The sequence below is a fragment of the Prionailurus bengalensis genome, chromosome A1 (assembly GCF_016509475.1).
Source record: "Prionailurus bengalensis isolate Pbe53 chromosome A1, Fcat_Pben_1.1_paternal_pri, whole genome shotgun sequence".
Lineage (NCBI taxonomy): Eukaryota > Metazoa > Chordata > Mammalia > Carnivora > Felidae > Prionailurus > Prionailurus bengalensis.
Genome location: NC_057343.1, coordinates 181,188,944 through 181,213,451, shown reverse-complemented (window position 1 = coordinate 181,213,451; position 24,508 = coordinate 181,188,944). Strand labels below are relative to the sequence as shown.

The window sequence follows — 24,508 nt, the reverse complement described above, 5'->3', positions numbered from 1 at the left end:
TAGCCTGTCCTGGTCTTGCTTAGTGGCTGCTGATTGGACAGCCATCATGGCACCAGGAATCAAGGCCTATTGCTGATGACCAGGCCCTTCCACATCCTCCTCAGTCCTGGGAATGTGAATGCTGCTGGCTGGCTCAGCCCACTAGGATGTGTGTGTGTAGGTGGTGTCTCTTTGTGAACTTGGCTGCAGGAGAACACATGCCAAATGCCCACTAAGTTTGAGAGAGGCATCCCCAAGCCTTTCCCCCAGCCCAGAATTGCTTCCCAACTGATTGACTCAGTCATTTCTGGTTGAAGCTTCTCTGCATGTCCCCCTCCCATCCAGGTTGAACTTGCCTTTCTCACCCAGCTGTACACTGTTCTAATTTGGCTGGAGGCTCTAGGAAACTCCAGAAATCAGGAAGAATGTATAATGACACGCCCTTTGAGAAAACCTAAACTGAATATTATAGGTTCTTCCACGAACTCTGCCTTCTAATGAGTGAGACTAGTAAAGAATGCTGCTTTGGTGTGAGCTTGCCAAGAGCTTCCAGTAAAGATGTCAGTAATAGCAATAACAATACTATTAAGCATTTGCTATGTGCTGGCACCAATCCTCAGGTAGTCATTTCCATTTTGGATCCTAAGAAATGAACTCACTTAGAGATGAACTTACTTAGAGATGAACTCTTCAAAGAGTTGAACTTAGAGATCGAACTCTGCCCTGATCACAGCTAGTAAGTTGTGGAGCCAATGTTCAAATACAGGCAAAAGGGACACCAGGGGCCTATATTTTTAACTGTTACACAAAACTGCCTCTTACAGGATCATCTGACAGATGCTGGCTGTCCAATTTCCATGTCTTTGCTAAGGCAGAGATGAGTCCTATAGGCTAGTGCTGGTCTCAGCCCTCACAGACTTCCATGTGGCAGTGACTGTGGAGTTTGCCTCACTGCCAAGGCTGCTCAAAGACAACAGCATTACCTGACCCTCCTCTCGTCCTCAGAACAGAGAGCCCAGCATGGAGAGTGAGGGCAGTGGTAGAGCCTACACAGAAGAGAGAGAAATTGGGTCTTAAAGCCTCTGAGGTCAAGGTTTGGCTAACAAGTCTAATCGCTGCCAGAAGCCACCTTTACTGTTGGATCGGTGGACTGGAATTTTTAAGGATACCCCCGCAGAACTAAGAGTACAGGTCTGCTTCTTAAGCAAAGCTCATCTTTTGGCTATTTGCAGCAGGTAGTGAGTCTCTGAGGGCAGATGGGGCAGGAGGGATGAAGGGAGAGAGGAGAAAGGATGGTGGGAAGCCACCTCTCACACCACCTGCTCTCCGGACTATCCTGGGTGCCGCCAATTACTGATTTCCTTGATCTCCCTGCGGACCGTTTAAATTAAAGCTCATAACCATTGTGTGGGCATATAATGAAAACAACTGATGCTGCACTGATTAGTCCATTACTCTCAACTGTTAGAAAACATAATGATCTCACAAGGGGCCTTATTCACTGACGTATAGCAGGCGAGCTCTCATTTGACACCTCAAATTAGCAGCCAAAGCAATAACAGCTGGGGTTTTTGTCTCAATATTTGTACCCGACTCTAAAGTGATTTGGCACCGGGTGAGCGTTATTTTTAAACACAGAGCTCTCACCGCCAAGTAACATTTTAAATGGTCTCCAGGTGTCATGTAAAACCTACAGAAATAAATAAAAACAATCAGCTGCCAATTCGAGCCTTTGATGGTACGGATTCCTTAACAAAAGGGCTTGTCTTTGGTTCTTCCTTCATTATATATTCATATTGTGACAGGAAGAAACTCATCTCCTTCTACCCGGCAGAGCTTCAGTGTTAAAAGGAGGAAAGAAAAGATGTCTCCAAAATAAATGTAAAAAGTGGAAGATCAAAAGGGAAACATGAATCTTCAAATTGTGCCAATCATCAGTCAGATGGCTGGTAGTGTAGGCATTCCTGATGCTCCAGTGTTTTACATCCCTTAATTCTGAAGATCTCCTTACCCAGTTTTTTTGAGATCATCACAGACACTGCCTAGTGGTGATTCAGAAGCATTCAACTGTCTCCCAATGACCGATTTAATTGTAAAATGTACTTAAACGACAACATGAATGAGGTGGCCTCTGCCGATCCTGTTTCATCATCCATAAGCTGGGAATCTGGACGATCAATCTTGTCTACTACATTATTTAGAAATCAGGAAGTTGCCAGTGTGCCAAGATGTCTGCAATGGACTGAGAATGGAAGAACGGCCTCCAACTTACATAACCGAACAGGTGAGTTTGCAGGCGAGAGGGGGAGAAATGGACAATTTCCCCCTCAGCTGCATTTCAGCCTGTAAGAGGGGAAGAACAGGAAGTCTTGGAATGCCCACTGATGTGTGCGCAGTGAGAGGGCAGAGAACACGCCAGTGTTGCACCCTGTTGTATAGGCAGGGCCCAGCCCAGAGTCTGGCACACAGGACAACTCAAGAAATATTTACTGCATGGATGGATGAGTTTTAGAATGTGAAGGGTCATGCTTTTGGCATCTTTTCATAAAAATAAATTTCTGCTCTGAACAGCCGCCTGGGCTGATCCAGGAGTACAAACTCAGTTGCCTGCAGGAGCCAGGCTTTTACATCTGAGTAAGTGGGTTGTATGGAGTCTGCAACAAACCCCTCTGCCACATGGGACGGTTACTTCTTGTTTCAAAGGCTTGTTGCTATGCTGGAATGTGGGTGCAAGTGCTGCCACTTATTCCTTTTTTTTTTTTTTTCAAGAGAAAGTCAGACATCTAGAATTCTTATATGAAGTCTCCTGGTTTTTTAATATTGGTGAATAGATCATCTTAGGTAACAAAAGTCACAAATGAGACATACCTTGGATTTGGATTACAGATGCCAGCTTTTAGTCTCTGAACCAAAAAGATCAATTTAACAATCTGAATCAAATATATATATATATATATATATATATATGTACACACACACATATATATACATATATACACACACACACATATATATATACATACACACACATATTTAACACATACATATCACATATATCAAATATACATATCATATGTATAACATACTTTTATATATATATATGTATATATATATATATATACACATATATATATATGTATATATATATATATATATACACATATATATATATATATATATATATATATATAATCCAAAGTATTTGGGGGCACCTGGGTAGCTCAGTTGGGTAAGTGTCTAACTCTTGACTTTGGCTCAGGTCATGATCTCACGGTTCATGGGGTCATCGAGCCACATGCTGGGCTCTGCGATGACAGTGTGGAGCCTGCTTGGGATTCTCTCCCTCCCTCCCTCTCTGCCCCTTCCCCTGCTCACACTCAGGCTTCTCTCTCTTTCTTAAGATAAATAAAAATTAAAAACTTAAAAAAAATAAAGAAGTATTTTAATAGTGAGACATAGTTAACGCCTTCCTTCTGTACTGCATCTCTGGGAGGACAGCCCCTGGGAACCTACTATTTAAATGAACTATCTTAAATGATAGAAAATTATTCAAGGTTCCTTCCCCCCATCTCCCATCCCACTATCATTATCTGGAGACAAAGAGCCCTGAGGAAGTTTCTGTTTCTAAGGGTAAGACTGTGTCCCACCAGGCAAGTGTGCCCTTGCCAGCTTCCCACACACCATGCATCTGTCCTGTGGCTAAACCTGTAAGTTGTTTCTTGTGAACAGTTTGGAACTAAGCTACAGTGTGCACGAGGCTCTGTTTCTCAGTGGAGATGCTGGCAAGGTCTGGGTTCACCCTGTGGTGTTTGCAAGGAAAGGGCTCTCTTGGGGAGCTAGGCACAGTTTACTTGGGCTATTTGGGCTCAAACAGGGGCAGGGACCCCTGTGCTCACTCATCAGGCCTCTGGTCACCACTGGTAGCCAGGATCAACGATGTAGTATTCAATCTCTTCCCAGATTGCCTTCCTAACAGATAGCAACCTGGTGGACACTGGGGTGGTCAACACCCCAGCAGTGCCTGCAAGACTAGAAGGCCCTAGAAAGGGAGGGTGTTGGTCCCCATACTGAACATACACTGTTCTCTCTGGAAAAATGCTAGAGATTAAGAGATGATGGGCTGGACAGAGCATAGAGGCTGGCTTCACTAGTCTTTGTTTCCCTTTTGCTAATACGGGGGAAAGGTAGGCAGTAATACAGAGCACTAGGCAAAGAGCCAACAGACTTGTTTCCTGGCTTGTTCTTCTATGAAGTTTTTCCATGGCTATGTGTAACTCACTCAACCTTCTGGGGAGTTTCTTTCTTTTAAGACAAATTGTAGGACTGGTTGATCTCCAGGGTCTTTCCAACTACAGTTACACTCTCCGATTCCCACTGGGCTGGTGCTGGCTCTAAAATGGCAATTTTGGAATGGGAACTGTTTTCCAGACAGCTGTGGAAGAGGTTGTGGATGTCCAGATCTGTATAAAGATAGGACGTCTGGCCCGACTCTGAAAGTCACAACTAACCCCCACTGCATTTGAAAAGTTATGCAGGGTCAGCTCTTTTTCTTTTTCTCTTTATGGAAATAAAGCTTCGGCTTCTGTTGGGTTAATGGGCTGGCTTCTCCAACTAGCTGCCACATATCTAGCTTATGTATGGAGAAGGGACGGGTCCAGACATGGGAGTGATTTTCCTACCCAGTTGACTTCGTGGAAGTGATTTGCAAGGCTGAAAGAAGTGTATAATTGGGATCAGGAAACTAATTTTCACAGAGAGAGATTTCACTTTGGGAGGAGACGGTTTTAATAATCATACTCCTGGGTTTCAATGAAAATGGGTCTTTTGCAGGCACAAGATCCAAATGGTTAAATTCAGATAGAGAAAGGACAGAGTGGAGGGTGAGGGGAGTGGCAGATATCTTAAAGTATTTAGTTTCAGAAAATACACTGTTTAAATGTGCTTCTTAATGAATGTGAAATGGCTCCAGTGGTTTGGAACAAAGCAAATAGGAAAGCAGGCCCCGTGGGAGCGATGGAGATGTGTAGAGGTCAATCCCTGTCCAAATGGGGTACTCGGCACTCAGCTTTAAACCTGTGCTGTCCAATAAGGTAGCCATGAGCTAAAGGTAGTGATTTCAATTTAAATCAATTAGAATTAAATAAAAGTTCAGTTCCTCAGTTGTACTAGCCACATTTCAAGTGCTCAAGAGTCACACTGTGGTTAGTGGCTGTCACATTGGATAACACGCATAAGTATTTCTTGCATCACACAAAGTCCTACTGGACAGTGCTGCTCTAGATAATCAGAGACAAAAGCATGCCCAGGGTTGCCACAGCTTCCAGATATTCTGGGAAAGTTGAATTTAGACACTTACAAATAAGTGTCTTATTTATAATAAATAATTACCTGAGTTTTACACACTGGCAACTAATTCAAATTTTTTAAAACACCATAAAGACTAAAACAGTTTTAAAAAAAATCAAATTCCACAGCTGAAGTTTTCAATCAACTATTAATCAATAGTTGGGGTGCTCTGATTTAGTTATAAATCAAGATGGAATGGGCACACTAGAGCTTCTGTGAGTCCAAAGATTACAAACATGACACTGGAGAAACAGAATCAGATTCCTTCCACCCTCCCTCCTCCTCATCCCTTGCTCCTGAGTGGTTTTGCATACAGGAAATGGAAGCTCAGAGAAAGGGAGGATGTTCTGATTCTCCCCAGTACTGCATCTCCATGTCTTCAACATGCCATCCTCTCCTCCATAAAGCCAGCTAACAGGAAGGGGTCAATATCCTGCTTGAGTTCCTAGGACTTGGCTTTCAGGACACAGTTCTTGCAGAGTAATGGGCTCTTGGCCATAGGTGAGCCAAACCATCCGATATTCTGCATCCTGGATGGAAGTGGCAGCTCCAGCCAAGAGGCAGGTTAGGCTTTTCAAGGCATCATGGTTCTTGGCCAGGGGGCCCTTGAGAGCCACGAGATGAGAACTGAACAAAGGGCAAGATACTCACTGAAAGTGCTCACACACTGGTCACCAAAGTCATTGCTGGCTGCTGGGGGATAGAGATAAGGCAGAGGCCGACCAATGGCATAGGAGCACATTTGCAAATCAGTGTAGAAGCTGCATTTTAGAAGTGAACTGACCCCACTGGCCTCTGCATCTTGTCCCAGAGAAAAAACCTCTCTGTTATCTTTCTGTTTTCAAAGATGCAGGGCTATTTTTCTAGTTTGTTTTACGTGGGATAAAGAAAACCAAAAGGCTGCTCTCAAATCTAGTTTGTCAAGACAGAATTTCAGCCCAGGGTCCTGGTGGCTGGAGTCTGTGGCTCCCTCGAGCAGCAAGACTTCCAACACCTGATTCCACCCAAGTGGTGCTCATAGAAGCTGAAAATGGTACTCCTACCAATTTACAGATCCTCTGTGATCAAGAACAAATAGTTCAGTGACCTTCACCACATCCTCTTAACCCAGGAATGTACACCAACACATTTTCTTTTCAGAGACTAAACTAGCCTTTAGTTAACAGAAACATGAAATCAAATGGAAACCACTAGAATATCTTCCCCCACCTGAATTCTAGCTACTTGAATTGTTCAAGGGCTGCTTATTTAAATGGAAAAAATTATCCTGTATTTCAGAGAAAATTTCACTTTTTCCTTAAGTTGATGTTCTCAAAACCAAGCTAGTCATTTTAAGAACATGACTATGATTGAGCCTTGAGTTTGGGTGACTACAAAGGAGGGGGGTGTGTTGTGTGGCCCACGTGAGCATTTACAGAAAACCCAGTTCTTTTCCTAGTATTCTGGGAGCTGAACGGAAGTTACTGGTGCCCTCCACAAAGTACAATTTTAATTCTGATTTCCTGAACAAATCACAATTTCTAGCACAGTACCAAAAAAAAAAAATCATATTCTGTAGGTATTTTAAGACTTTCATTAGGTAATGACAGTTCTATTCAAAGGTATGTCATGACTAAATACCCTGATTCAAAATTCAGTTGAAACAAATGTTTCCAGCTCCCAGAGAAACCCAGGTGAAACACTTTGTAAATAAACAAAAACAAGTCTTGTCTGTTAGAAACACCAATTTTCACTACGGCTCTAATTTTTTCATTGGTAATAAAAAAAAAATTGCCATTGCTGAAGGAATGAAAAACCAAAGACACTGTTTTGTTCAATATTTAAAATAATTCTGGGACAACCACAACCTTAGTTCTGAGTAGGACCGAGACATAACATAGACATAATAGGGTGGAGTAGGCTTCAATTCAGTTAATTTCCACTCGATTTGGGTTCTCTGTCTTTAAATGACTACCTATGTTCCAGGTTCGTGTGAAGTTCTGGAGATAAGGCAGTGAAACAGTATAGGTGTATCCTTCAACCTTGACTGTGACGAGTGTCTGGTTGGGTGTGTGCTATTTGCTAGACACACACCTAGGGTATCTCCTTTAATCCACATAATAGCCTAAGGGGTTGGTATTACTGCTACTATTTTTTCAGTGAGTAAAGGAACCCCAAACCACCCAGTTTGGTGAAGCCGGCCTGGAGGCCAGTCCTATGGGAGGACTCTAACACCCCCAAGGTCAAATGTGGCCTCATGCCTCCAGGTCTGGGGCGGTTTTGTAGAACTGGATGTAAGTCTGATTAAGCTGAGGTCATAGGTTTGGATCTGAGTGCCCTATGGGTCAACTTTTCAAAAGGAAAAACTATCATTCCTGAATCACTGTGGGCATTTACAGTAGCCTGTAATCTTACTAATGCATATAATTGTTTCTCTGGTATGGGTGCTGCAGAATGCACTTTTTAATTTTAATTTTTTGTAGCAGAGCAGGGAAGTGCAGGGGTTGGATTTGCTACTTGAAGAGCAGTCCCGTGTACTTGCCAGTGTCACTCTGGACAAGCCGTGCAGCTTCTCTAAGCCTCAGTTTCCTCATGAGAAAAACAAGATCAAGAGGTTCTACCTTGTAAGGTTGTGGTGAGGATTTACATAAAATGCTGCATCCTAATATCATAGCACTTGGAAGAGAGCGGACACTAAGAACTAGAGGCCGTAACAGTAATTATAATATCTATAGTGACTATACTAATAATTGTTATAACATCATTGTATTATATATTGTTAATTATTATTTGTTAATCAGAGCATCTAGTTCTACATTCAGAGGAAGCTCAGCTGAAGTGGAGGATAGACCTCCACTTGTATACAGCTCTGGGTTTTCTTTACCGGGCCAACAGTGTCTATGAAAGTCCTTACACCCAATGCCCTGCACCCTTCAGCCAGGACAACAACCCCATGCTAGAGAAGTGAGCACACCCTGACATGGGTATCAGGATTGCCAGTTTCTTGTCACTGCCTTCTTCTTATACCAGCAAAGGACTTTCTTCTCTATTCTTCTGTGTCTACAAGTGGGACTTGGGGTCACAAGCCATGTCGTACCTGCCCAGATGTGGCAGAACTAAAACAACCCTGAAAGTCTGGCCAATTTCCACACACCACTGCTTTAAGTCTTGAATCTCTCTTCTCTAAATGTGGGCTAAGCAAGAGCTCAGTACATGGGATGACAAAGGGGTCTAGGGAGCATGAAATTGGGTGGGAGGTGTTTATCTCTTATTTCTCATCAATTGCATAAATCCAATGACCACTGCTTTAAAGTCAAAGAGAATTTGGAAGCTAGTTCAACTTTTGAGAAGACCTTCCCAGAAGATGAGAAATGAGAGATTCCTGCTTGCTTCTGTAGTGTCCCTGCTCGGTTTGGGACTTCTGGGCTCCACATCACTTAGCTCTGCTTGTACATGTCCACTCAACAATTCTGGTAAGCTCTGGCCCACAGTGTTTGGTCCGCCAGAGACTCTTCTTCTAAAGCTTTATTGTCTCTGGCATTTGGTGCCATGCTGGCACATAGGGTGTCCTTGCATCTTGGATGGGTTAAAGCACGGGCCACCTGGGCTGGTAGGGAACTGAAATGAATGGAGGTCGATGGGAAGGTGGAGTCTATACATCCCATCTAGGGAGGGAACGTGCTCTGTAGCCACAACTGATTGTTTTGTCACATTGGCAGCCCAGGGTTGCCAATGCTTTTGGCTTGCCAGAAATCCTAAGCTGGGAATCTATACTTTTATGAAGAATTTTGTAATTTTAAAATACAAAATGCTGATTTCAATGAAAAACTACTCAACGGGATTTTAAAAACTCATCTGTGGCTGCAATATAGTCTGTGATCTATCTAGTTTGCAACCTCTGGTTTTAAGAGAGCTGAAAGCAGAATCATTCCTTGATTCTGTCATGTACTAAAGTTTGCCCCCTAGCCCCAATCTCCTAAATAACAGCAAACACTTAATAATGGTTTTGAAAGGACAGCTGTGCTTAGGATCCCTGATCTTACTGAGGGTTTTGTTTTTTTTTTTTTTTTTTTTCTAATAGCCTAGTTGCATGGAGGTGTCCAATGTGGAAAAAGAACATAGGATCAGGGGTCTGCAGACCCAGATTGTCGACCCTTTGCTGCCACTAACTTGCTGTTTTCCCTTGGCAAATGTCCTAGCCAGAGCTTGGACAAGGGTAAGGGAAGCGGGGTTCCCGGGCCAAACGTTATGTGGCCTGGTCCTCGCTCTCACCTGCTCTCAATCTTTCTGTGCCTTATCTCAAAATAAAAGGTCATTCTGGAGACAACTAAGATCCTTCCCAGCCCCGCCTACAATAATTTCACTGAATTTCAAAAACTGGCAAATGACATAAGTGGAGCGAGCCCTTCCAAACAGCACACATTAGTTATCTGCAGATGTGCTGGACCTGCATACAATTTAGCTGGTACCAGGGGTTTATCAAGGGCAGGCTACTCACTGGTATGTATGAGCATTTTTGGGCTGTGCTCCTGACATCTTTGGTTTGGCATTTTTTGGCAGCACATCTACTAAACTTCCGATTTGCTGCATAAAGTCGGGAGACAATGTCTGAAAATCTTTTTTCCTCTCCCATAGTACTATTGAAAAAAGTTAATTACTTTATTAAGTAGGTTTTTTCATTTTGTTTCATTTTTCCATATGCTTAATTTTTTTTTTTTTCATTTAACAGATTTCTGACCCAGGATGGCATGTTGGGCAGGGAGGTGACTGGTATTACTGGCGAAATGCCTGGCTGTCCTCAACCTGACAGTCAGGGAAACCCACGGCTCAGGGTACCGCAACAAATGATTCCTGACCACGCAGAGTCAGAAATGCAGTCTTGGCATATTCGACGGCAGTGTAAACACACCAGAAGGAAACGGACTAACTGAATCGCCAAATGTATAGAACAGGTGGAAATGAAAGGCCAGTGATTTGGGTAACAGAAGGTGTCTGAGTCGTAGAAACTCTCAGTTAAGGACCTTAAGGCCATACAGAAAGCTGGGGCTATATCGTGGGAAGGTCTGAAGAATGGAGCCAACAAACCACTGAGTGTCAAAGTCAAATGGTGATGTCCAGAAGTGAGAATAAATCACACCTGGGACCAGAATGTGAGTCGGTGAGAAAGTGGGATTATTTTCTTTCCCTGGCAAGTCTAATTTACCTTCAACTTTGTGGGGACCCATTCACTGGGTAAAAAAAAAAAAAAAAAAATGACAATTTCACAAGCATGTGGGAGGCTCCAAACTCTCTGATAGCTCGCCTAGCCTGGCTCTGGGGTCCGGTTCACATCACTGTGTGTCACATGTTGGCCATGCTTCAGGGAGCCAACACTACAAGGGCCTTGGCCACACAGATCAGTAAAGCAGCTTGGTAGAATGGTTAATCACACAGGCTCTGCTGCTTACTAGTTAAGCAGTTACTTAACTTCTATGAGATGGGTCCTTTGCAGAAGGAGGGAGATGACAATGGCAGCTTCATGGAGGGTTGTGAGGATGCAGAGAGGCAAGGTATGTAAAAGTACGGTTGGGCACGGATAACTGCACAACAAATGCTACAAAGGCAGTATCATGTGCACCATGATTCTTCTTTGGTGGCACTGGAGCCTTGAGAAATTTCACTCACGCTGTGTTTTTTTGTTTGTTTGTTTGTTTTTCCTTAGCCCCTTTTCTGGTTACCTGTAAAGGGGAGAAGGGTGGTGGCTCTTTTCCTTTGTTCACCATATTCTCTGCTAGACCTTCCTCAGGGGTATGAGCCAAAAATGAGGATCAAGAGAGCAGGTGTCACAGTCTTTTCCAGCCTTGTGCCCATTCCTCTCTTCTTACTGCCAGTGTTTCTCCCAGGCTCACCTCCTAAGTTCCCATTCAGTGTATCCTGTGAGACCAACCCCAGCCTGGATGGGAAGAAGTTTTACAGCATTTTCATCCGCAGAAAGGATGAAATAACAGGGGGATCCCTTGTGAAATATTTCCACTAGTTGACATCCACAAAGTTTCCTTAAGTTAATTTTGACAGAGCTTTCCATGGAATAATCATGGGCTTTGCTTGTTTTTGCCTAATGTCAGAGAGAAAATACACCTGAAGTTACTCTATTTTGTCTTCTTAATCTGCAGACTTTTAAAGCTTTTGATACTTAAAGATGAGTTTTCTGGGGATAAGGTGTTTTGAACCTCTCTCTCTCAAAAACTTATTAAGTTAATATATGATGCCTTCACTTAGTTCCTATTTATTATTTCATTGTCAATGTTCTTTATGATGGCTAAGTTGTGATTATGGAGAAGTATTATAAAATGTCAATGTGCAAATGAGATTTGGAAGGTCTGGGGGTGGGGAGAGGAGATTCTTTAAATGGAGATGTCGGCTCCAGCCAATTTCAGAATGGCTCACCATTAAGATAGATGGTTCCAAAGCCGTGTGCCTCTGCTGGAAATTAAAAACCCATGGAATAAATGATTATGATTAATTTTAAGTACTTAGCCATGTGAAGCCAAATCAGAGCGTCTTTAAAACAAAGCTATTGATCTGGCTTTGTTTGGAATTGAGATAAACTAATCAGGTCCTGTGGGCTCTTTGCAATAATAGAAAAGGAGAACTACTCCCCACCCTCCCCCCTCCCCAGAGGCTTTTAAGCTTCAAGTTTGAGAAACCTGGTGTACCAACATGCTATAATATACCAATGTTTTAAAAATAGCAAAGCACTGGCATAGAGAGGAGCAGTTCAGTTCTGTCCCAGACGGGGTTTGATGGGGGTGCGGGCATGATGGAGAGTTAGGGGAGTGGATGGGATGGCATTCAGAAAGCCACTTCTATGTGTACAAAAGCTGACTCTTTTTAAAGTTGAGGAAACAGACTCAGAGAAGTTGAGCCATTTGGCCTGAGTCCCACTGCACCCAGGACCCCAAACCCACGGTATCTGACTGTCCAGCCCTATCCTCTGCCCCAGACAGGTCTCCCATTGAGACGAGGCATCACCACTCCCAGTGCAGAGAACTACATGCAGGCTGTCAGGTCATCACAGCTGTTTCATGGCAGCTGGTGATTTCCATTTCCTGGTCTCTTCCCAAGGAATTTTCTCATCCTTCCCAAGAAAAGGGTGAAATTCTCCTAGCAGCCCTTTCCCGAAATGCTTTTTTTGCAGGCTGGGAAAACTGCGCCTACCCTTCTCAGCCTCAGCCTCTTGATAAGAGAAGTCCTAAGTCACTAAATTGGGCTGGCACCCTCTCCCTAGCAGACCTGCATTTGTTGCCGGTTCCGGGGTCAGAGTTTGGGTGAGAAGCCATCATCCGTCTTAGGACTGACAACCTGACCTCCCTGGCTGTGGGTCCTGCCGTTTCTGTCCCAGGAATTCGCGGCTTTCGTCAGATTTCCGGCACCTTGCAGCATCAGCATCCCCTTTGATTTCCCGTGATTCCTCTTGGAATCACCTTCCTCTCACACAACGTGGAGAGGCTTTCTCCAACCCGTGCCTACTGTCTGCAGGGGCCAGGTGGAAAGGAAGGTAGGAGGAGGACCTTCCTTCACATATAAAGGGATGTTTTTACATATTCACTCATTCATTTGTTCGACATTTATTCATTCTTCTGGAAGTCAGAGATCTGTAACCTGGCGACTATGTAATTTTTGATTTTCAGGGGAATGCTCAACAAATCCTACCCTATCATTCACTGGACAGAACTGTACCATCAGAATTATTTTTAGAACCAAGCAGTGACAGAGCTTGGAAAAGGGAAGTCGCCTGCAAGATATAGCAACAAACCCTCTATTTTCCAAACGGGAAAACTGAGATCCCAAGTGCAGAAGGGACTTGCCCAAGGTCACACAGCTAATTAGGGGCTGAGTCGGGACTGAACCACACATCTCTTGACACAAGTTCTACTAGGCTTTACTGCCTTCCTTTCCGGGCTTTTCCAAATCAGGGACAGCTAGAAGTGTTGCTCTGGGGACAACAATCAAAATGTTTTCTTACACATTCAACTTTAGTTTGAATGACTCCAAGATGATTCCTAGCTGAGTTCCACCCTCCCCCCCATCCCCACTAACTCCCCGGAAATCAGGTTGGACCCATTTGAAAATCTGGGCACACAAAGGCACCTACAAATTTTTTTTTTTCTAGATAAGCTATATAGGGTGGGATTCCACCTCTTCTCATCTTGCTCCCACCCTGCCACTTTAAGGTTACTGCTTAAAGTTTGGATTTAAACCCGAGATGAGATCCCAGGAGCAATGGCAATGACCAGATTTCACCAGGCTGTTTGGCATTCCCCCCGGCCCCCTGCCCCCAGCCCTGTGCCAAGGTCCCTTTGTGATTCTGGGTGATTCCTACTGACCCCTTGGTCTTACCCCTCTCTCATCTCCCAGACCTGTAACCTGTCTCTTCCCATGCCCACACTCAAACACACTCTCCCTGAATGCTCTGGCAGGCGCTGGGGGGCTATTCCAGCCCATCTGTTCCACCCAGCAACAAATACCGCGGGAGCACCGGGGGAGAAAGGACTCAATTGAGACTTAATTAGCAGGAACCCCAGTTTGTGGGAGGTGAGAAATCACACTTTGCTGCCTGCGAACACTTTGGCCAAGGTGAGCCAGAGGGATCTCCCGGTTCCCAATTTTAATAGCACTGCAGCAGAAGACACAGAAAGGCATCCACACGGACCCCCCTGCACACACACTCCCCCTCTTTCCTCCTCACACGGACAACACACACACGCACACGCACACAAGACAGCGGTCGCAAAATCAACTCACAGGATCTCCAAATCGCGCAGCGCTCGGAAGGCTCCATCTTCAATGCAGCTGATGTGGTTGTTGTCCAGTTGCCTGTGGAAAAGCAAGGGGAGGGCATGAAGGCTGAGTGGGGGCAGCGCCGAGGAGCCGGGCGGCCCGGGCCGGGCGTCCCCGGCCACCCTAGCGCCTGTCCCTCCACCCCTGGCAGGCTCTGCTCGTCCCCGCCAGGAGCTCGCGCAGAGCCAGCTTGTCTGCCACGCTGCTCCGTCTCTGCTCTCTGACTGTCTGAGAGAACTACACAGACGAGCGCACCAAAGCCTGTCAGGTCTCAGTAAATATTAATTGCGCTTTTTTTTTTTTTTTTTTTTTTTTTTTTTTTTTTTTTTTTTTTAGGCAGAAGGGAGTAATTTCATTACATTAGGGCATCCAATCCATTACGAGCTCTTACCGTCATGTCACTGAAACAATTTCATTAAGCTAAAGGCCTGTAAATCATTGGAGGTCACTGCTCTGCCCTCCGCGACCTCCCAGAATGCTTTTTTCCCTCTCTCCCTCTCCCTCGTCTCCCTTTACTGGAAGTTGCAGTCTTCTGCTCTGACACAGTGCTAAATCTCAAGGCTTTATCTGCCCAAGAGCAGCGAGGGTACATGGGGAATATACCAATTCCAAATTAGACTCAACTAATCTAATTTTATAGTCTTTTTATTATTCTAAGCACCAAATGTCTGTGGTGGTTTGATGCCTCCGTGCTTTGTTATGGGGCCCATCTGGTAGGTCATTCTATTGAAGCATTTTCTGACTAAATACAGATTCCCTCAAACTGCACCAACCACCATCAACATTAAAGAAATCCATTGATGGAAGCATTCCTGATGGGGGGAAAAAAAGGAATATTGTTATTGCCTTAAAGATGTACCACTTAAATTTAAATTGGGGAGAATTAAATGCACCTATTTCAGGATTCCTTTTTTTAAATTTTCCTTTCCATCTTATGAGCATGAAAATAATGTCTTTTAAAAGGATGTCTTGACTAACATACATTCTAGTTGGCAATTGAGGTATTTTAGTTGAAGGATAACAAATATACACCATTATCTCTAAATCAAAATAGATCTGATGTGTAAGTCAAGACCACATTCCAACTCAAATATCATGTTATATATCAGTAATTTGTTTGCTAAAAGACAGGATATAGAAAATGTGTATTAGCACCAGATTGTCTATTGCATTTTGTGTACAGAACATATCACGGTCTTTGGGGGGAATGGCCTAAAGAAGTATGGCTGTACTGAGAAAACTCCCTTATAGACTTTTTTTTTCTTTTGTCTTAGAAAAAATCAGCCCCTCTCAGGTGGAGGGATTGCCTGATGTTGGCATTTTCACTTATGACTTGTACTCATTTATCCCAACAACTCCGTGCAAAACATGTATCAATGATGACACTCGGTAACCCTCACAGAGGGTTTTATATTCTGCAGCAGGAAGGAGGATTTAAAATACTTTTCTCATCGAGAAACCAGATAGATACAGGATTCTGTACGTGCACGTGGATGAAACACATACAATTAGACTGATGTCGTGTGTCACAACAGATGGGCTCTGTCACGATATTACAGGGAATGGAATCATCCCAATAAATGCTCACGATATGAGACTTAGACATTTAGGCCTTAAAAATAAACAGGAAATGGGTATCTCATGAAGCAGAAGCACTCTTTAGGTCGGCAACTTCTACATCGAGTGTTCAGAGTTCTCGCTGATGCCCACTCATGTGAAATCTCAGTGTTCTTGCTACCCGGAATTCTTCCGGAGTTTTTCTTCACATGAGTTTGCTGGATATCCTTTCCAAAGATTTCCCGTAAGTACTGAGGCTGCTGATTCCCTGAAAAGGTTCTATTAAGGCAGCCTAGTACTGCTGCCCAGTTTCTAGATTTATCATCAGTTTAAGGGCCGATGAATCAACAACCCCCGCCCCATACCAAGGCCACCAAACCTTACCAAGCAGAAATACAGTGGAGTTGGCTTTTGGCTCCAAGAAATTGTTCAATAAATATGCTGAATTCGGCAAAAATGGCCGCATCCTCCTAAATAGAAAAGTTTCTAAATCATCACATTGAGAAGTCTAGGAGAGTGTCGTAGAGATGGCAGTTTGTCGTGCATCTATCTGCTTTGGGGCAGACATTTCAGAGAGAGGTCCTTGTTTTTAGAATGTTATTTATTTGCTGGATCTGTCAGGTGTGTTCTATTCCTTTTCTTTTTGAGCACCAGAAACCAAACAGGATGCTCTAAATATACAGAATGTTATATGGAAAGAATGCAATCTGCAGGGGAGAAGAGAAACTCCTAGAAAAAAAAAAAAAGGAGGGGTGCCTGGGCTGCTCAGTCAGTTAAGTGCCCAGCTCTTGGTTTCGTCTCAGGTCATGATCTCATGGTTCTGAGTTTGAGCCCTGAGTCAGGCTCAAAGCTGCTGGTGGGGAGCCTGCTTGGGATTCTCTCTATCTCCCTCTCTCTCTGCCCCTCCCTGCTCTCTCTCTCTCTCTCTCAAATAAGTAAAACACTTCAAAAAAAAAAAAAAGAAAGAAAGAAGGGAAATAATTAAATGGTGGAAAGAGATTAAAAAGGGTGAGGGAAAGGACACGTGCGAAAGATGAAAATCAAAACCCACTAGTCAGCGTCCCATTGGAGCCTGGCCACCAAGGGTACTGGCACAGTGGGGACAGAGTCTTAGGTGGGGCTTGGTCGCTGTGAGGCTGAAAGCAGAGAGGAGTCACACATGATCAGTGTGCCGTGATGTTTAAACAGGTTCAGTGGGTGGCACGAGTTGGCACCTACTCGTTTATTAGTAATGGGGAAAACCGAGCTTTAATATCAGAAGCATCTCTGTACGTGTATTTTTATAGACTGGTTTAGAATGTATGAAATACATCAAAATTTCAAATATTTATGCAGAAGTGTGCTCTTCTGGAAAACATTTATTATAACCAAGATTGTGTCCTTTCACTCTACTCACAGATAAACAGTCTCCCAGCCTCAGTTGTCAGTCGTTCCCCATCTGCATTGTTCATCAGGGAAGTCTACAGGGGTACAAGGCCTAGGAGGGTCACGTCAAGCAAACGAAAACCTGAGAATTACTTCACTGTCCAGCTATAATATCTTTATGGCACCGAGTATCAGAGTGTTCATAAAAAGGTCATTAATTGTCTGTAATCAATCCTGGTATTTCATGCAAATAAACTAGCCCCTAAAGCAAAGTAAATACACGCTTGGTTCAGATAAGGGTTCTTTTTCTTTCAAAATTACATCTCAGACATGCAAAAGTTAGTCCTGAAGCATGGAGTAGGGAGTACAAAATAAATGCAAGCCCAGCATTTCTTTGCAGGTGTTAGGAGTGGAGCACGACTAAACACACAGAGAATCTGCCAGAGCTAAGGCCAAAGCCTTTGACTTAGCTAGCAGTTTGTTTCTGGGGGTTGATGGAGGCTGCTGAACTGTGTTCTAAGCTCTCAGGTCAAAGGTCCAATTCATGGCTTTAAAGGGACTCCTTCAAAGATCCTCTCAATAACAAAGCAAAAAGCCCATTGCTCACTCCCTACTCCATTACTCAGGAGGCTTGTATGTGCAAAAGGAACTTTAGAAAGGGGAGCACAGAGAACTCGTCAGTCTTAGGATGCCTGATGGCGCTCTATTTTTCCCATGGCAGTAAGAGGTGTATATTGCACTGTTACCGAATCCAATTTTACCATACAAAACAGCCTGCCCTGATGCCTAGCACAGTGCCAGGGACTTCCCAGCTGGTCACGCGTGGTTGCAGGGGTAAGTCCTTGTCCTGAAGTACAGCAGGGCTGGGCTCAGACTGCATGGTGGGAGACGCTAAGCCATGAGCTCCACAGTCCTGGCTGCGGCCCTATGGCCCTATTAACAGGGGGTAATGGTGGTAGCATTCCCTCTACGACCACACTGGGAGCTTTCTGCCACACAGACCTCCCCTGAGGGAGCATCTGGGGAGAAGGTTGGAATAACGTGAATTTCTGTGGGCCCAGCGTGAAGATGAGGAGCGGAAAGGCAGCAGATGGGGGAAAGCTGGGCTGGTTTTTGGAAGCAACTTTCATTGTCATCTACTTTATACAGAAAACTCAATTTGATTTACACTTTTCTGCCTGTGACTAAGCCTGGAAGCCCCAAAACGTTCACAATATTAAATTAACTGCTCTAATTTCCCTGGGCAGCTCAGATTTCAGCAAACAATGTGTGCTAAAATGATACCAGAGTCCATTTAGAAAGGACTCCTCTGACAAGAACTAAATGCAGACTCCCTGAGAGGAGCTTTCTGACTACTGTATTTTTATACTCTGAGAATATAAACAAGTCAGAAGGGAAAGCCAGCGTGAGTGAGGACCTAAAATAATCTTCACCCACAGCAGACAGGGAGATAGTGCTTTTGTAAGAATTCCCATTCATAAGCATAACATTATCACGATTCATCTCTTTCAATCACAGTTTCAAATTTCACAATTGAGGCAGGACAGAAATATTTTTGCACTTCAAAAACTTAAAGAAGCAGATCTAAATCCTTTAAAAAGGGTTAAAAAAAACTGATTACAATATTAAGAGCAATGTACCTATCTCCTAACCACCACCACCACCATCCTACAACAAGAACAAAGGCAGAAAGAAAATCTCATGATTTCCCTGATGCATTTGAGTCCCCATGAGGAAGAAATACCTCGAAGACAGAAATCTCCAGAAACAGGCTTTGGATATCTGGAAGAAAAGTAGAATTCTCAACTAGTCATCTAGATACAAGGTCTACATACCAAGGCACATCCATCCAGATGTTTCCTTTTCATCCAGATGTTCTGGGCGACCCCAGCATCTCCACCCTTGGATGGTTAAACTTAGCCTAAGGGCACTGTTGCTCCGGCCCCCAATCCAGCCGCAGTGTTTGCTCCAGGACTGCAGCTGCTGTCACTGCAGCCCTCACGTTAAATGGGAGAAGTAGCTAAGGTTCAGCGCTCTTTGGAATTAAACGGTTTGCTAATTTCCGAGCAAAACTATCTCCATAAAATGCGCACAGTAAGTAGAAGGACTTCTGCATGAAATTCACAAGAGAAATTCAAAGCAAGCCTATGGTCTCAGAATCCAACAATTAATTAACCCATAAGAGCAACTGAGTGTTCGTAGATGTTCATACTGTATTAGGTGCCTAGGATACAAAATAAAGTGTACGACATCCTTTGAAAATATTTGGGAGAAGCGACACATGCGGTTTTCACATCTTGACTATCTTAAAAAATATAAGAGGATTCTAAAAACCAATTCAGATTTATTTTTGATGAAAAATATATGTTCCTACGCATACGTACTGGGAGTGTACTCAAAGTGTTGCAACTATTAAAAAGAAAGAGAGAAACAAACAAAAACCCCCCAGGGAATCCCTGCTTTCTTAAAACAAGCCGGAAGACAAAACATGAAGTAGCCCTGACATGCTGTTTCTTTTCTTCTCATTATCCGATTGTCCTTTAAGCAGAAAACAAGAAATCTAGTAGCGCTTCAGAAGGGTATTTTTTTTTTTTTAATGACAGTTTAAGATTCTAAAAAAAATCTGAAGAATAATTTGTCTGCTGCTGGCTGGGGTCTTGAAAAGAAAAAAAAAGCTCAAGGTTATTTTAACTGGCAAAGGGGAAAAAATATGTTCAAAAGGAAAGCATACACTCCATATAATTGAGTACTGACCACACTTTGTAGGCAAATCAAACACTTGATCTAAGCCACAGTCTGCTAATGAATTGTCACTACTTCTCATCATTAAGGAGCTACTGTAATTCCACATTAAAATGACATCTCAAATGAACAAAAAGAGGTGAATCTATTATTTTGCACATTTGGTACACTTGTCCACCAGACCCAAGAACACATGCATATTGATATGTTTACCGATCCATGCATTATTTATGTATCCACAAAGATTCCTGTCTACAGATGACAACTTTATGTCTATTTTTCTTACATAATTATTACATGTAATATCTCCTTATTGTATGCATATAAATGCAAATGCTTATTATAAAATGGGTAAAGTGACTGCTGACCTCTGAAATTTAATGTGCCCATCTCCAGTCATATTTACAGATATATTTAGATAATTAAGTGATTGTTAGTATTCCGAAGATTTTAACCAACCACACTTACTCTGTAAAGGACAGGATTCTAGGTTAATTAAGCTCTCTGATCAGAACATCCTGCTTAGAACTTAACTTAAAAATTGAAGCAGAATCTATTTCAACAAGCATCCTTATGCACACTTTGCCACATGCCTAGCATAATACCTTTTATTAAGTATGTATCACATTGCTGTTCAACACATGCAACTTCTCAGCAGGAGAATAACTGCATCCACTCCAGTACATGCTCCTGAAACCAAGCTCTGCAATAATGCAAACACAGATGATGGATTAGCACCAAAGAGGCACGCCAGACCTTGGAGAATAAAGGGGTGTTTTACACATCACTGGGAAATATCAATAACTCCACTTCTGTGTTTACATAGTTTCCGGTTTGTTGGGGATTTGGCAAATGAATTTGTGCTGAAAAATGCAGGGGGAAAATCCCTGCAAACCAATTTAGCATGAAGGATAGTTGCTAGGAAGAAGCTGAGCTCTCATTTAATTTGAACGAGTATCCATTTGAAACCAATTTCTAGCATTTCTAGATAAATAAAACAACAACAAAAACAACCAACCGACCAAACAAAAGCAGATCAAACAAAAACACCCTATATTCATGTGGAGGAGAGTTTCATTCACTCAGTGGCCACTCGTAGACCACGGGATCAAGGAAGTTTGGTGTTTGTTGCAAAATGTGCTCTCCTGTTTTGAGGTTGATCTCAAATCCGTCCTTTTTTTTTTGTGTCCCTTTCTTGTGATACTAGGAACAAAGTGCTTTTATACCTAGGATGTCCAGCTTGCCAAGGTGTGTCTGGAACTTTCTCATTTTAGCACTGAAACTTCTGACACCCATCCTGGGGAACTCATCCATCCCAGCAAACTGTGGTGGTCATTCCCCGGTTGTATCCCTGGGGCTGACTCCACTGGAAACAGATTTATTCTCTGCACATCAATGACATCAACTCAAGGCTCCTCACTGCATCTCCTGTAAAATGGGCTGTCCCTTTACAAACACACCTATACCCACAGCGGGGCTGGTGGGAGCCCTGATAGTTGCTGAGAGGTCCTAGTGTGCATTCTTAATTTTCCTCACTGGGAATTAAAATGCCTTTGTAAGAAGCACCCGTGTTTTTCTTGGCCTCCTTGCTGATGTCATGAATACTCAGAGGCCAAACAAATAAAAAAGGCTGTCTCCATAGCAATTGGGGCAGGTTTGTGGTTTCCCTAGTTACACTCTGGAGTGATAACCATCTGGGGTTCCTCCCTGGTGGAAGAGAAAGGGAGTGAGAAACTGGAAAGATGAAAAGTACTTTTGTTAACAGGCTTGAAAGTTACCGTCCACATCTCTGGTTTTTTATTTCTGTTTTCAAGTCAATCAGCATAAACTGTCGGGAGTTTTTAAATTTTTTCACCCCCACAGGGGTTTCGGAAATTTTCCCATTGGACTCTAGAGAAACTATTCCAGCCATGTGAATATGAGCAACACATGGCAGCCAGAGCCGAGTACTTCTTCCTGGACCGAAACAGCTTCAGGCATAAGAGCCCAGGCGGGATGCTGGGTTCCATTCAAATACAGGATGTAAGCAGCTCTACTCTGGGTTGGTCCAGGATTTCTCCCTGACAGTCCGTCAAGGCCATATCAAGGAAACACAGAAATGGCCTTCTCAGACCTCCAAAGAGCTTTGTCTCCCTTTAGGAGAATCACCTGAATCTCTCATGTAGAACTTTATTTGTTTTTTTTTAATTTTATTATTTAAAAAAAAAATTTTTTTTTCAACGTTTATTTCTTTTTGGGACAGAGAGACAGAGCATGAACGGGGGAGGGACAGAGAGAAAGGGAGACACAGAATCGGAAACAGGCTCCAGGCTCTGAGCCATCAGCCCAGAGCCTGACGCAGGGCTCGAACTCACGGACCGCAAGATCGTGACCTGGCTGAAGTCGGACGCTTAACCGACTGCGCCACCCAGGCGCCCCTCTCATGTAGAACTTTAAAACGTTCTGAATTTACTCATATTTCCAACCCATGTGAAGTAACTTTTTGGAGGGTCTCAACATTTGCTACCCTTTTTTTTTAATAAAATAGAAGACTGGGGTGCCCATAAATTTCTAGCTGATGAATGAAGTGACTCACACCTGTCTCAGTGGACCTGGAGGGCAGAGCACAGAGCCTAAGATTATTATTGAGTTTTAAGGTTTTGGGCTTGCTCTGGACCTACTTGTCATTCCTCTCTTCTTTACTATTGTTCCCTTTTGGAATGGGAATGTTGGTCCTAGGCCTGTCCCACCATTGCATTCTGGAAACACGTTTGATTTCCCAGGTTCCTAACTAGGGAGGAATTTGCTCCAAGTGAGTTATACCTTGAGCCTCGATTTAGATGAGACTTCGGATTTCAGATTTTTAAGTGGATGCTGGAATGAGTTTGAGTCTATTAGGATGGAATGAAACATATTTTCCTTGTGAGAAGATATGCATTTTGGGGGGGCCAGGGGTAGAATGCTATAGATTGAATGTGTCTTCCCCCCTCCCAAGATTTGTATGTTGAAAACTCTCCTCTAAAGTGGTTATTAGGAAGTGGGGGAGAGCCCTCATGAATGAGACTAGTATCCTTACAAAAGGGCCCTGAAAAGATTCCTTGCCCCCTCTGCCACATGATGTCACAGCAAAAAGACCGCCGGCCCTCTGGGAAGCAGGCCCTCAGCAGACACAGAATCTGCTGGCAACCCTGATCTTGGACTGTTTATAAACCACCCAGTTTATGAACAGCACTCATGTTCCCATGTCTGTTTCTTCATTTGTAAAATGGAGGGAATAACATTTAGCCCAAAAGGAAGTTTTGAGTATGAAAGTAATGAAATGTATGCGCTCTGAAAATGTCTTTGTGGCATTAGTTTTCTTTCCTTTGAAATAAATAATAGTAAATACCAGAATTCATCTTATATAATCTCTAAAGTCTCCTTCAGATCTGAAGTTACGTGGCCTGAGGTCAATTTCTTATGAGATTCTTAAGAAAAAGTTCCTGTTCATCTTATTCAGATCCTTCTGTGCTTTGAGCCTATCCCTTTATCCCCTCTTCTTCTGTCCCAGACCAAAGAATCTATTATTTGAGATATTCAATATATTTTTTTCTGGACTGAGGGCAGCAGTTCAGACTCATATGCTTTTTTGTACTTCTCTAGCTGATAGGAGATTGAAATATGAGAAGCCATCAAAAGCCTACATGAAAGAAAATACAAATTTTTCTCTTACTGGGAGAATGTCATCAACATGGGTCCATACTTACAATTCCCATAGGTGAGAACCTTTAGGGAGAGTGATTACAAAATTGAGCCCCATTCCTTGGTGGCCATTTTAAATTAATATTCAGTCAAGTTACCTGCTGAGCACCAAAAATAGCCAAAAGCCACACTACTGTCTATAATTTTTTTAAGATTTTATTTTTAAGCATTCTCTACACAACACGGGGCTCAAACTCATAACCTTGAGATCAAGAGTCAATGCTCCACTGACTGAGCCAGCCAGGCACCCAGTGATGTATAATTTCTTAATCTTGACACTCTTTCATCTGGACATGAGCCTTTAATGGCTCCTCATGGCCTACAAGTTATAACAATAACACAAGCACAATCATAACTGCACATAGCACCTAGTCACCATTTATTGAGCTGGGCATCTTCAATGTCTTATCTCTGCTGGGTCTCAAAACATCATGATCCATGTTTTACAGAAAAAGCAAGTGAGACATTGAGAGTTCAGTCTTAGCTTGGCCTTGAACCCAGGTCTGCCCATGCTCATAATGATAATGATACAGGTGGTGCTGTTTCTCTGTACACAGCTCAGACTCCTCAGCATGGCACCACTCCACCCACTCTGCAGGCAATATGTGTGTGTACCAAGTGCTTGCATGGTTCCATGCCTCATCGTGCTGGTCCTTCCTGCCTCTTCTGTTTGGGGAATCCCTTCTCATCCATCAAGGCCCTCCTCAGAGGCTACAACCTCTGGGAAACCTTCCTGTGCAAACTCAGTGAAGTGAACTCTCTCCAAACCTCCTGACACTTTGGTCATCCTTCCATCAAAGCACTTATTTCACAGTAGTAGGGCTAATTGTAAACACACGAGGAAACCAAAGTTCAGAGAGGTTATATAGCATCTTTAGGGTAACTCAGCTAATACATCAGAGAGTCAGAGTCAAACCTGTCTTCCTGATCCAGGGGACTCAGGGCTTACCCTCCATTGCCATCCTTCTCTTTGCCTTCCAAAGTGCAAAGATAGGGGGCA

At 43.2% G+C, this 24,508-nt stretch overlaps 1 protein-coding gene across 1 annotated transcript in view; it reads right to left on the bottom strand.

Moving 5' to 3' along the window:
* Positions 1-24,508, bottom strand: part of SLIT3 (slit guidance ligand 3) — a 597,991-nt gene that overhangs the window by 143,883 nt on the left and 429,600 nt on the right. Inside the window, 1 exon segment of the mRNA XM_043596219.1 lies at positions 14,089-14,160. Coding sequence (XP_043452154.1) covers positions 14,089-14,160 — 72 coding nt within the window.